At 32.4% G+C, this 14,657-nt stretch overlaps 1 protein-coding gene across 1 annotated transcript in view; it reads right to left on the bottom strand.

Annotated features, from left to right (window-relative positions):
- LOC18604307 (laccase-1) overlaps positions 1-14,657 on the bottom strand; it is an 83,325-nt gene that overhangs the window by 11,165 nt on the left and 57,503 nt on the right. Inside the window, exon 3 of the mRNA XM_018117007.1 lies at positions 4,222-4,288. Coding sequence (XP_017972496.1) covers positions 4,222-4,288 — 67 coding nt within the window. The remainder of the gene's footprint in view (positions 1-4,221; positions 4,289-14,657) is intronic.

Below are 14,657 nucleotides of genomic sequence, written 5' to 3' on the forward strand. Positions count from 1 at the left end.
AAGGATGATCATCATCTAATAAAGGATACTTCTTAAGAATGGGTTGACATGGCCCACATTTGAGATAAGCATGACAAATTTCATCCCTTTGATTGATAGGAAATTCCCATATCATTGGATGTAATCTAGTATCAAGTTCTACATGAAAGGCATCAATTTCTTCAAGATTGAACCTTGGATATTTTGATTCACATTGCTCTTGTTCATCAATTGAAACACTGAGGCTTGGTGGCTCAAGTGTAAGAGAATCATTTAGATAATTTTCATCTTTTCTTTTAAAGAATTTGTAAATTATTTTCAACTTACTCATACTTTAATCAAACCTTAAAAAATTAATACAATCAACGTCCAATATTCTTATTTTATTTCTATTTAAACTTAAAATACTAAATATAAAACTATAATGCATTAAATATAAATAGTTAAATATGATATATAGGATTTCACACAATGGTTAAATATATAAATAGTTAAATAATATAAATAGAAAGAAAAAGATAAAAGAAAACTTTATCCCCTTTTAATTTTACACAATATTGTTGAGTAATCCTCATCCTTCCTTGTCCAAGCTCACAACCTCATAAATTCTTTTGAAAAATGAAGTTTGTTTCAGTGGTGAGTTGCAAAGAAGAGAGTAAAGTAAAAATAAAAAGACAAAAGACAAAAGAAAGAAAAAAGGAAAAAGAGAGAAAGAGGTGTGAAGAAACTTAAGAATTAGGATAACGTTGAGTAAGGCTTGTGGAGCCATTTTATTAGTTTTAATTTGTATTAATTATTAAATGAAAAAATTATTTTAAGGGGCTATTAGAAAACATATATAATGAATAAATCATTTCAAAAATTTGGAGGGCTATACTACTCTCCAAAGCCATTAAAAAATACATATAACAAATAAAAACTTTCAAAAATTTTAGAGGGCATATTCTACCCTTCACCCTTGTATTCAATATGTTATATACAGTAGAATATCTAAACATGCCTATTTGACACTAAAATATTCTAATTAGATTATTATTCATTGCTCCATTTCTTTTTTATAAACTTTTTAATTACCCTTTCAACAAATTTTTTTAAATTACATAATATAAGAGTTATTTTTTTCTTGTGGAATAAATAGCACACGTGTACACAAATATTCTAGAATCTTCTCTTTTGTTTTAGCAATAATTTTATATTCAAATATGGAGGGGTCTTTCCTTCTGATGATTTTTCACGTAACTTTTTGTCCAGATTTCCCAGCTGCACACAATGGCCAATTGAATAGGCAAACTCCACAATTGCTATCAACACTTTCAATACCGTATTAAGTTTTAAAATGAGTATTCAATTTAAAATCAATTGATAATAGTTAAAATAGTTAATATTATATTTATATGTCAAGATGTCCCAAACAAAATTAGATTTTTTGCATCACTGTTTTAATACTCTCATGAATAAGGCCTAAACCTATCCGGTGCATAAGTTTGTGGTATGATAGGCCAATCTTGTCACATGCACATGTCATGGGGCTATTAACCTATCCCAAAAGGCTAACTTGATAGGGTGTGTAATGTCCATGCTTATAAGCTTTTCAAGATCCCCTACTTGCTTGATATAGGATTGAAACACCTTGCACACTTCTTTTAAAGTGCTTGACGTGATGCATGCACTTCACATGAAGGATTAACAAGCATATCACAAATAAGGCAATATAAAAGAGGACAATATTTGTTAGAATATTGTGTTAAATTTTAAGTTACAAATATTTAACTTAAATTAATTAACAATATGTCTCTTATTATACTTATGTATCCAAGATGCACCAAATTTAATTGATGCATGATTTTTTATCCTTATTTTAATAAATGAAATTTAATATTTCGTTTAAGAATACGTAAAATAAATTTCTAGTAATTTCATTTAGTCAAAAGTGTATTAATTTTTAGTTCCTATACTTTTAACTTTCAGTCCAAATACCTAACACCAGTAACATGAATAGTTACTCGAGCTGATGTGTCAGGTGGTGATTATATATGCATCTATGCTAATGAGTTGCTATTTATCAGATAATCACAAATATTTATTCTATAATTGTGGATTATAATCTATAATTTATTTATTTGATTGATATTATCTTAACAGAAAGATATCCCTAAAATTGAAGGATTCAATTCCAATGTACTATATATGTCTATATATACTAGTTTCAATTATTAATATGATCAAGAATTCTATTTTATATATGGTATCAAAGCTTCTTACCTAATTGCATTTTTCCTCCATCTTCTTTTTCTCTCCCATACATCTTATCTATGTTAATGGCTGAAACAAATTCCTCAACAAATCAAACCATCCCATCACCAATTCCAATCTCCAATAAACTCACCTCAAAACAAAGTCTCTTTCCAATTAATGTCGTTGCACAAGCTCCTCTCAAACTCACTGCCACTAATTATACTCTGTGGCACACTCAATGGCAATCTCTCTTAATTAGATATGACCTTCTTAGCTATGTTAATGTTCTGCTTAAATGTGTCGATACATTTATCCATGTATCAATACTTTTAAGGCAATGGGCATTCTGTTGCATTTCTATCAACACATTTGTCAATGTATCGATAAATTGAGTTTGAATTTTTAGTTTTTGACTTTTTTCAAGAACATGTATCGATAGATTTTGAAATCTATTGATACATGTCCAAATGTGTCGATAAATGAAGAACATGTATTAATAGATTTGGACCAGAATGCGTTTTTCAAGGCCTTTTCTATTGATTTCCTCTTTCAAACTCATTTGACATCATTTGGAGATTTGAAAACTTGATATTCCAAAACTTGGGTGAATTTTGGTCATTTCTTTTTGTCATTTCAAAACATAAAATTGAATTGAACACTATTGAACTAACAACTCCAAAGTTTCCATTAAATCCTAAAAGTGTGATTTTTATCTCAGATGCTAGGTTTCATGCATTTTCCAGCATATTGAGCTCATCAAGGTAAAGTTATCACTAACTAAAATTAGTTATGGAAACTAGATTTTAGTTGAAAGTATAAGCAGCAAGTTTAATAATGATTTAGACTAAGTTGGTTTGGAGATTTATGCTCAAGGCTACGTTTAAAGTGCGATTTATGATGCTAGGAGCAATATTCTTACTTGTTTAATTATTGCTAGGCACAATAGAAAAAGTTGTTACTTTTAGAGAAGTCGAGTACTCGTCGAAAGTTAAGAAAAAGTGGGATGCACTCCCAAAAGGTGAATGGATACACCGCTTTCAAACTCTCTTAATATGTAAAGCCACAAGCATGATTTGTTGAGATACTTTGATTGCATGATTTAGTACTACTTTATAAATCAAAAACATTTTTTTAATTGATCTCAAAATTTGAAAGTGTTCTCAAACTTAAATGTGTGTGTGTGTGTGTGTGTGTGTGTGTGTGTAAATATCATACTGTATATTAGTTTTCAACAAGGGAGGACAAGTCCTTTCAATCAATTTATACCAAACCACCATTTCAATGAGGTATGTATGAAATGCTTGTATGCTAAGTTGCTATTGTTTGTGATGATGGTTCCACATACCATATGAAATAAGAATGGGCGCATGATGTATGATATGTTGCTATTGTATGCGACGAGGATTCCACATACCATATGAGATAAGAATGGGCACATGATGTACGCTACATTGATATTGTATGTGATGAAGATTCCACATACCATACGAGATAAGAATACGCAGTGATGTATGCCATGTTGCAATGTATATGATGATGATTCCACATACTAAATGAGATAAGTCTGAGTACATGATTAAATGATATATATATATATATATATATATATATATGATGATGATGATGATGATGCATGATTATGATGAATAGAAAGTGTTAGCTTTAAAATTGAATTATGTTTTGAATTGACAAAATTAGACTGATTAAGATTTGCAAACAAGATTTTGAAATGATTTGAATCAATTAAATAACTCCCTAAGGCATTAGAAAATTTGTAATAAGTCTTTGACACTTAAAAGAAATCAAAAGACCTTAAAATTAAAAATTTTCAATTTTGAGGATCGACCCCCTCCTACTGAAGGGTTGATCCTAGAGAGAAATAGAGAGCAATATGTAGCTTTTAGACATTTCAGGATCGATACCTTGGACAGAGCAGGTTGATCTTATGTAGATAGAATAAAGAATAAAGCTATTAGAAATTCACAAGGTCGACTTCCCATAGCACGAAGATCGATCCTAAAATGAGACAAAGAATGAAGTAGCTACTAGAAACACTTAGAATCGACCCCCAAGGCTTAAAGTTTGATTCCAAGATGAAACAGAATGTAAAGAAGCTATTGGAAGCATGAAGGATCGAACGCCAACATGAAGAGGTTGATCCCAAGAAGAAGCAGAAGAGAAGTGAAGTTATTGGATGTTTGAAAAATCGACCCTCACACTCTTAAGGTTGATCCCTGAAGAAGAGAAAAAAAAATAATTCAAAGATGTGGACTCTAGGATCAACACCCACGTTTAAAAGCTCAATCCTACAATTAAAATTGTAAACAAATTTGAAGCAAGGATTGACACCCCCAATTACCAAGGTCGATCCTAAAGTTGCGGCAGACCAACATTTAATGCTCTAATGACTAGTTTCTGTTGCAATTGGTCTTTAATGACTCTAATTGATTGAAAGGCTATAAAAGGAAGATTCCCCCCTAATTTGAAGTAAAAAAAGACTCTAAAAAACATCTCCACACTTAAGAAAAGCTTCAAGATCATTTATTCACTTCTCATAAAGCAATCAATTCTTTCATCAAGCATTTATTGAGCTGAATTTTCTAATGTTCTTGTACCCATCTCTTTCAAGGTAAACCTTGTAACTCATCAGCCTTTAAAAGGCATTTATTGCTCTTTATTTATTGTAAAACTTTTAAATGGTTACACCTTAACAATTGAAAAAGTAGTGTTAAGAGGTTATACCTTAACCTATGTAAAAGGTAAAGAGGTTATAGTCTCATCCTTGAAAAGACTAGTGTAAAGGTTATGCTTGGGCCTTGAAAAGTATTTTTAATAGTGGATTTGAAATTCTTTAGTGAGACAAGATAAAAGACATAGGCTAGGAGGCCGAACCAATATAAAAATATTGTGTTTTCCTTTTTACAATGCTTTGATTTTTAGTATTACAATTTGTTTCAAAAGAAAATTAATTTTTCACTAAAATTGCAAAGATTTTTCAAAAATGCTAACTCACCACCTTCTTGCACTTGTACATTTGAACTTATTTCACTAACAATTAGCATTAGAGCTAGAGCTCAATTTTGTAGGTATAACAACCTCAAGTGATTCAAAGGCAAAGCCCAAATTATCAAGATGGAGATTACTGCAATCATACTTGGTGAAGGGAAATCATTCCAAAGGCCTTTGCTCTTTGTAAGTACAAACTATCCCTATTGAAAAAAGAGAATGAAAATGTTTATTTAATCTATGGACCTTAAGGTTTAGAATGTGATTTTAGATGGTCCCCGCATACCTTACAAAGAAGTAATGGTAGGATAGTCATTAAGACTATGAGAGAATGGGATGAAAAAGAGAAGAAATTGATACAAATCAATTGTCAAGCTTACAACACTCTCCTTTGTTCCTTAAGTGCTAGTAAATTCAACAAATGTCCGTGTGTGAGAATACAAAACAAATTTAGGTTACTTTAGAGACCACTTATGAGGGAACAAATCAAGTTAAAGAATTCAAAATAGAATTACTTACACTTGACTGCGAGTTATTTAGGATAAAGAAAAGTGAGTCTATAAACCAAATATTTGAGAGATTCATAAATATAGTTAGAGGTTGAAAATATTAGGAAAAGATTTACCAAATGCTCAATGAAAATACTCTATAGCCTACCTAAATCATGGAGGTTAAAAGTAATAGCCATAGAGGAAGTAAGAAACCTAACACCTTCAAACTAAAGGAACTTGTAGGATCTCTACTCACCCATGAAATGACTTTAAAACATGAGAGTGAAAGAGATGAAAGAAAAAAGGAAAACATGATAAAAAGGGAATAACTCTTAAATACACATTATTAAAAGAAGAAAATAGTACAAAGAGTAAGAGTGAGGAGAATGAAGATATAACAATGCTAGCTAAAAGGTTTAGCAAATTTATGAGGAGAAACTACATAGGTAAGAGACCCTTTGGGAGAGATATGTTTAAGGGAAAGCGTAGCAAAGATCGCTTGATTTGTTATGATTGTAGAAAATCGAGACACTGAGAGTATGAGTGTCCAAACAAGAAGAATGCCTTAAGGAATTTAAAGAATAAAGCAATAGTTGCCATTTTGACTAATAATGACTCCCAAAATGAAGGAGAATATAAAGTTGCCAACTTTGCCCCATGGCACTTGATGACTCCGAGGCATGTTCTATCTCTTATGATCTTAGTTCATGTACCTTGGACGAAAATACTTATTCATTTGATGAATTACAAGATGCATATGATAACTTAGTCTATGATAACATAGAAAATGAAATCTTAGTTAAGACAAAGATTGAATTAGAAAGCATTGTCAAAGATTTAGAAAATGAAAAGATGACTTGAAAAAGAAAAATGAGAACTTGCATAAGTCTTTTTCAAAGTTTCACATGAGCCAACAAAATTTGAATGATATATTGGGAACACAAAGAGCCTTCTTTGACAAAGAAAGATTACGATATGATAGCACTCAAAAAGAAACTCATATTCAGAACTTCTTTATTCAAAAAATGAAAAAAAATGGTGTTTTTGCTAGATGCATATGTTGCCATAAAGTAGGACACTCAATTTATTTTTGTCTTTTTAGAACTATTTTAGAAAAAGTTTAGGTAGTTAAAAGTGTAAGGGTTCCAAAAGGAACCAAGCCTACACAAGGTAAGTGTGAGACCCTGTCAAGTTCGATTAAAAGACGGTATTGTACCGAATGGTACAACTAAGTTAAATCGAGCCTTGAACTAGTTCAAATAAAAATTCTAAGAGGAAATTGAAAATTTTGAAAACCCACAGAATGGCTTAAAATAGTGATTCGGAGTTTAAGGTCCAGTTCGGAGTCCATCAAGAAAATTGACCGATTAGGGACAAAACGGTCATTTTACCATTTCATGATTAAATGGAGATTTTTAGCCAAGATTTGATCACATTTGACCAAGAGTAATTATATGAAATATAATTATGATTATTGGAGTATAAAATGATGTTTAGCAGTGAAAAAAAATTATGATTCCTGGTATTTTTGGAGCACAAGGGCAAAATAGAAATTTTACCACTAAAGGACTAAACTGGAATTTTTATAAAACATTTTTTACCCCATTTGATTAATATTGATCAATATTAATGTTATTTTAGGTTGAAAAGTAGAAATAATGAGATTCCGGTACATTTCGGAGTATAAGGGCAAAATAGTAATTTTTTCGCCCCAGGGGCAAATCGGTAAATTTTTCACCCCAGCACTTGTCAAGACCAAGGGATTTTAATTGTGGTAGGATTGGATAAATACCAGAATATTTGTGGTGGAAAATTAAGAAGAAAAAGTCAAAAAGTTAAAAATTAGGCCAATAAGCATGTGACACATGGCATGCTTGATTATTTTATTATTTTCTATAGAAATCAGCCCATTAAATCCCCAATTCCCTCACCATATTCGGCCTAGGCATCCAGCAACAAGAAAAAAGGAAGAACAAAAGGAAAAACAAGAAAACCTAGGTGGAAATTCAAAGAAAAAGTGAAGAAATCAAGGAAACAAGCTAGGTAAGTTAAAATTTCTTTAATTCTCCTTGATACCTAGCTTACCCATGCTTTTGTTCTTGATTTCCATGGTTGAATATTGAGTTATCATGATGAATTCAATTCTGAAAAATGGGTATGGAAGAGGAATTGTTGTTGGAATAATTTGATTTTAGACTATGTTAGTGTTTAGGGATAATTAAGCATGGTTATGAACAAAAACACAAAAGAAATATTCAATTTCTCTAGGATTCCTTATTGGTCGAACCATGAGGGCTTAATATCAATGGGGGATTGTTTTTATTTCAAGGAAAATGGCTTGGAAAATGATGAATTAAGGTGAAACGGTTATGTAGAAAAATTTTCGGTGCTAGTGTACCAAATGACCGAATTTTTCTATAAGGAACTGTGAGGGTTCTAATGCTGAATTTGGCTTTATTTAAATGGTATGTGGTAAATTAAGGTATTAAAGGAGAAATGGATTAATTTGGAGTGAAATTGGATGCATTGGCCAATTGATAGGATGAAAAATCGACTTAAGCCACTACCAGGTCTAGATGGCTACTCGTGCATTTTTCATTTCATATCATATATATATCGACCCTGAAATAGCCTCTGACTGTTAGACACAATTTAATTGGAATATATGTCATGGATTATGGCTAGGTGGTGAGTCATTGGATACGGGTAAAGGACTGTACCCGTGGACTGAAAATAGGAGTATTTCTACTCCTAATACAGGTGAGTGGACTTGCATTTCAAACTTGTTTTAGGAAATATGAAAGATTCTATCTAACTTGTCTTAGAAAATGTACCTTGGGAACAAGCTTTTAGTAAAATGATTTTATATTGTGAAAATGTGCTATACAATGGTTTATGTGTTATCACAATATGATAAAATGCATGATATGCATTGGATGCTTCTTTACATGTTGATTTGAACCTGGCTATGTGCGAGTAGGAGTGCACATAAGCCGTTGCTGACTCGGCTATGTGCGAGTGGGAGTGCACATAAGCCGTTGCTGACCCGGCTATGTGCGAGTGGGAGTGCACATAAGCCGTTGCTGACCCGGCTATGTGCGAGTAGGAGTGCACATAAGCCGTTGCTGACCTGACTATGTGTGAGTGGGAGTGCACATAAGCTGTTGCTGAGCCGGCTATGTGAGAGTAGGAGTGCACATCAGCCGTTGCTGACCCGGCTATGTGTGAGTGGGAGTGCACATAAGCCGTTGTTGACCCGGCTATGTGCGAGTAGGAGTGCACATAAGCCGTTGCTGACCCAGCTATGTGTGAGTGGGAGTGCGCATAAGCCGTTGCTGACCCGGCTATATGCGCATAAGCCATTGCATATGAGATGATGATGATGGGATGGTGTGCATGTTGATGATGGGTATATGGTTGTAAATGCAAATATGTAAGCATTTGTTTTGTTGGAATTGAAAAGTTTACATGTGTTACATGTTGCTATTGTTATTTTAGCAAGATGACTTGTTTTAAGGGAAAAATTAGACTTTTTCCTTGATGTTCTGGTTCTCGCTGCAGCGAGAATGAAGTTCGCTACAGCGAGAAACTTTCTGTCCATTTTGCTAACTTGTGGGTTTTTGCCATATATCCCATTTCTTTGGTACCATAGTTGAGCATGGATTTTTGTAAAGTGATTTACTCATGTGGGGTTTACATGAGGGGTTTAAAGGAGCTAAAACAATTGCATGGTTTTGAGAAAACGAATGCATCATGATTTCGATAAACATTCCTGATGGTATGCTTGTTCCCTTCTTGTTCACTCACTGAGTATTGTACTCACGTTTTATAAAAATTCATGTTTTCAGATCAGGTGACTGTTGGACCCTAGATCGAGGAGTCCCCGTAGTGCATCTCTTGGGTATGTGTCTGGCATTCGATAGTAATCCCTTTTATTGTAAATGTCTCCGCTGGAAGTCATGGGTCCTTTTGTATTGTGAATACAATCTAACAATATGAATATGTGTATGCAATGTAAATTGCTAAATACATGACTGGTATAGTGCATGTATATTATTATCGATAATGCCATTATGTTTTGGCTATGTTCACACCCGGGAAAAGGTTTGTGTGTGTGTGCATGATATGATAAATTTGTTAAGCAAATGTAAATGGATAGGCTTGCTTGGGCTTAATGAGCTATGCTCATTGAGCTCATGGGCCGGTCATAGCCCGAGAAATTGGGTCGTGACAGTAAGATATTAAGATGAGAATGGGTTTTAAAAGGATCTAAGAGTACTAACTCAATTAGACCCAAGAAAGTTTGGGTACTAAAGTCAAAAGTTTGAATTTTGTCTTTGTAGGTTGAAAACACATGCTTGAAGTTAAGAGCACAAGAAAGAGGAATGTGGTACATTGATAGTAGATACTCTCGACACACGACCGAAAGCAAAAAGTTATTCAAAGAATTGAGGTCAAGAAAAAGAGGAAATGTGACATTTGGACATGACTCAAAAGGTCACATTGAAGGTATTGGTACAATTGGTAAAAACTCTTCATCTCAAATTGAAAATGTATTGCTCATGAATGGTCTTAAAAATAACTTGATGAGTGTTAGTATTCTATGTGATAAAGGCCTTAGAGTTGTATTTGAAGCATTGTTTCATCATGTTGTAGATGTTAAAACAAATAAAATTCTCTTTGTTGGAAATAGACAAGCCAATCTTTATGTAGTATATCTAGATGATTTGTCATCAAATAATGTATGTTTTATGGTAAAAAAGAATGGAAATAATTGGCTATGGCATAAGAACTTGGGCATGCTAGCATGAATACAATTTCAAATTTGTCATCTTTAGATATTGTGACAGGACTCATTAAGCTAAACTTTGAAAATGACAAACTTTGTGATGCTTGGGCAAAAGGAAAACATAGGAAAGGTTCATTCAATTCTAAAAAGGATGTCACAACTATTAAAGCCTTACAACTTCCTCATATTGATCTCTTTAGTCCAACTAGAACTACAAGCCTAAGAGGAAAAACTTTTGGTCTTGTAATAGTAGATGACTACACTGAATTTACTTGGATTTATTTCCTTGCTCACAAATATTGAATTTTAAAAATCTTTACATCCTTTTGCACTAGAGTTGGGAATGAAAAGAGGTATGCAATAACAAATGTTAGGAGTGACCATGGAAAAGAATTTGAAAACCTAGGTTTTGAACAACTTTGTGATGAAAATTGATACAATCATAATTTTTCAGCCACTAAAACTCCACAACAAAATGGAGTGCCTGAGAGAAAAAATAGAACATTAGAAGAAACGGCTAGAATTATATTGTGTGAGAATAATTTACCTAGGTATTTATGGGTTGAAGCTATTAACACATCATGTTACATCATAAATAGGGTAATGGTTAGACCAATACTAAAGAAAACACTTTATGAACTATACAAAGGTAAAATTTTTAGTGATCCTATTAAACGGGTAAGAACTAGAGCGAAAGCTTAACATGTTTGTAAGTATGTTACTTTTATTTCTCAAATTGAACCCAAAAATATTGATGAAGCATTAAATGATAATCATTGGATATTAGCCATGCAAGAAGAATTGAATCAATTTGAGAGAAGTCAAGTATGGGGCTTAGTTCCTAGGCCACAAGATTACCCCATTGTAGGAACTACATGGGTATTGAGAACAAAATGCATGAGCATGGGAATATAACTATAAAGAAAGCAAAGCTAATGGCAAAAGGGTATAGTCAAGAAGAAGGTATAGATTATGATAAGACTTATGCACACATAGATAGATTAAAAGCTATTAGAATATTATTAACGTTTGCATGCTACATTGATTTCAAACTCTTTTAAATGGATGTTAAAAAGCGTTTTTTTAAGTAGAGCTACTAATGAAGAGGTTTATGTTGAACAACCTCACGATTTTGAAAACCCAACCTTTCCAAATCATGTTTTCAAACTTAAAAAGGCTTTGTATGGTTTAAAACAAGCTCCTAAAGCTTGGTATGAAACTTTATCTAAATTCTTGATAAATAGGGGGTTTAAAAGAGGAAAGGTTGATAAAACACTTTTCATTAAAAGTAAAGACAAGGATATCTTAGAAATACAAGTTTATGTTGATGATATAATACTTGGTGCTACTAATGAATCTCTTCGTTAAAAGTTCGCTATAGTAATGCAAGGTGAATTTGAAATGGGCTTCATTGGTAAGTTGAACTACTTTTTGGGGCTTCAGATAAAGGAAAGGAAAGATGGAACCTTCATCAATCAAGCCAAGTACACAAAAAACATGCTCAAGAAATTTGAAATGGAGGAAACTAGACCATATTCTACTCCAATGAGAACTTTACAAAGCTTGACAAGGATGAAAGAGATAAATCTATTGACTCTAAACTTTGTAGATCAATGATTGGTTCTTGCTTTATCTTACAGCAAGTAAACCGAATATAAGTTGTAGTGTAGGATTATGTGCTAGATTTCAATCATCCCTTAAAATCCCATGTAGGTGTTGTCAAAAGAATATTTAGATATATAAGAGAACATGATAACTCTATGATATAGAGTTACTTAGACTTAATTTTGATAGTAATTTAGCTTAGTTCTCGTAGTATTGCATAAGAATTAGTTAAGTTTTATTCAATTTTGATTAAATTAGTTAATTTAGTGAGTCAATATAATTTTAGTTAATTTTGAACCCAATTTGATGTTAATGTGCCAAATATAAGTTATTATTAATTAATTTGCTGAAGCTGTAGGTGTGTGATATGGAGATAAGTCGTCACGTTAAGTGCTCATGAAGTGCACACTTTCATTGCACATGTCTTGGTATTTTGATCATAAATCGATTTACAAAACTCCAAATGATGTGATTCTTAAACCATTGGAAAGCTAAGAGAAAAATATACAACTTCCATGTTTACTACCTTTCCTAGTTCAGCCTATAAGGTGGCCAAAAACCTTGTCAAATTTAAAGCACTATAGTAATCCTAGAAATTAAAATAGAGCAAGCTAGGTCATGGCCTTGAGAATAGGTAGGCCGCAGTGGCCAGATTGAAGAATCATGGTTTTTCACCATAGAATGGTTAAGGCCACGGTGCCCCTGAGGGTAGGCCATGGCATCCGTAGAGCTGTTAAGAAATCCTTGTGCATTTAGACTTCTTTCTTGACTCAACCTTGGGCCTTATTTATACACCATTTCAGAGGATTTTTAGAGGCGCAAAACACAAGATTTTTAGTCACAAGTCATTGAACGAAAAGTCTCCATGAACCTAAGAAGAAGTTGAAGAATTTAAGAAGATTTAGAGATCAAGAATTGACAATTGTTGAAGTTTCTTTATCTTTTGGCTACTCTTTTATTTTCTTGGTTTGGTTTCAATGTTTAAACCTTTTTGGATGATGATTTTTGCAAATATGAGGAATTAAATTAGTTATCTAGGATTATGATTAAACTCAATATGTAGTTTAAATTATTTATCTTTCTTTTGCTTATATTTGATGGATTTAAGTTGTTTATTCCTATTTTGTTCTTAATACTTCTAATCGATTGGCCACCAAATACATTGATCTAGAAACTTAAATTAAACCTTGACGAAGGAAGTTTAGAGTAATCCATGAATGGAATAGTGTATGTTCAAATGTACTTAGTTGATTAGGTGATTTGATTTTCATGTAGGATAAAAATATACGTGTGTGTCATATATAGCCAAGATTAGAGCATGAACTTAATGAATCTTTCTTCAATTTAACTTACATAGAGATGTAATAAGTTAATTGGGAGAGATATTTTTATGAGAAACTCCAAAGAGACTTGTAAATAACTTAGAACTCTAGCCTATCAACTTAATCTATTTAAATAAGTTAAGAGAGAGAAAGAGAGAGATAATATTTAAATGAAGTATTGAGGGATATCATAATCCTAGGTCTAGTTGCTAATTGAATTCTTAAACAAATTTACTTCTTAGTTGTTAGTTTTAGTCTAGATTTCACCTTTTAATAATTAAATTCGATTGTTTGAATAAGGTTAAGGTGTGCTAATTTTAGTAGTTAACAATAATAATTAATTCAATTCTCTGTGGGATCAACACTTTGCTTTTCACTATATTGCTTGTTTAACAATGCGTGCACTTGCATGGATAATCTGACAATTAACTTTTTGGTTCTATTGCCAATAAATTGATTTTTAATTCTTTCTTCTTAATATTAATATCAAGCATTCTTAATCTTACTTCGGACTTTTCTTTCTTTATTTTGTTGTGAGACCTCAACCTCTATAGGCTTGTAACTAGGCATAGACGCCATAACACGGGTTAGGGGTAGTTTTGTCATTTCCTTTAATAAGCTCCCAGAAGAAATTTGTATTATATTTTAAGGTCTAAATAGGCATAAGACTACATAAATGATGTGTAATGATGAAAACATGAAGAAAAAACTAGAAGTTTTAATAATTTTCACAACAGGGGCAAAATGATCATTTTTCAACTCGGGTAAAAATTTTTAAATTTTCATGAACCCGAGCATTTCTAGACCATTATGGACCTTGTCTTAGTGTCAAAAGAGTAAAAGATTGCATAAAGGATTGGAAGAGAACAAGCTAATTTACGGAAAGGCATTTTCGTAATTTAAGTGAAGTGGATAAGCATGGACTATAAATATCTTGTTCTTCCAGGAGCTTCTTCATTCTCCAGCAACTTTTCTCCTTCTACTTCTTCCATTTCACGTTGCTTCCATCCTCCATGGAAGCTTGATATGAAACTTTCATAACTCTCTCTCTAGCTCTAATTTTCATACCCTTGTGCTCTTTCACTTTCTCAATTTAAAACCCTTGAAAAATCTCACTTCCATACTTTCTCTTAGTAGTTAGGTGTTTAGAGAGAGAAAGAGAAAGAAAGCCCCTATAATAGCTTGGAAAACGATTAGAAAAAATTTCAAAATTTCAAGGCTATCAAGGTG

Source organism: Theobroma cacao, chromosome 3 (genome assembly GCF_000208745.1).
Source record: "Theobroma cacao cultivar B97-61/B2 chromosome 3, Criollo_cocoa_genome_V2, whole genome shotgun sequence".
NCBI classification, from domain to species: Eukaryota; Viridiplantae; Streptophyta; class Magnoliopsida; order Malvales; family Malvaceae; genus Theobroma; species Theobroma cacao.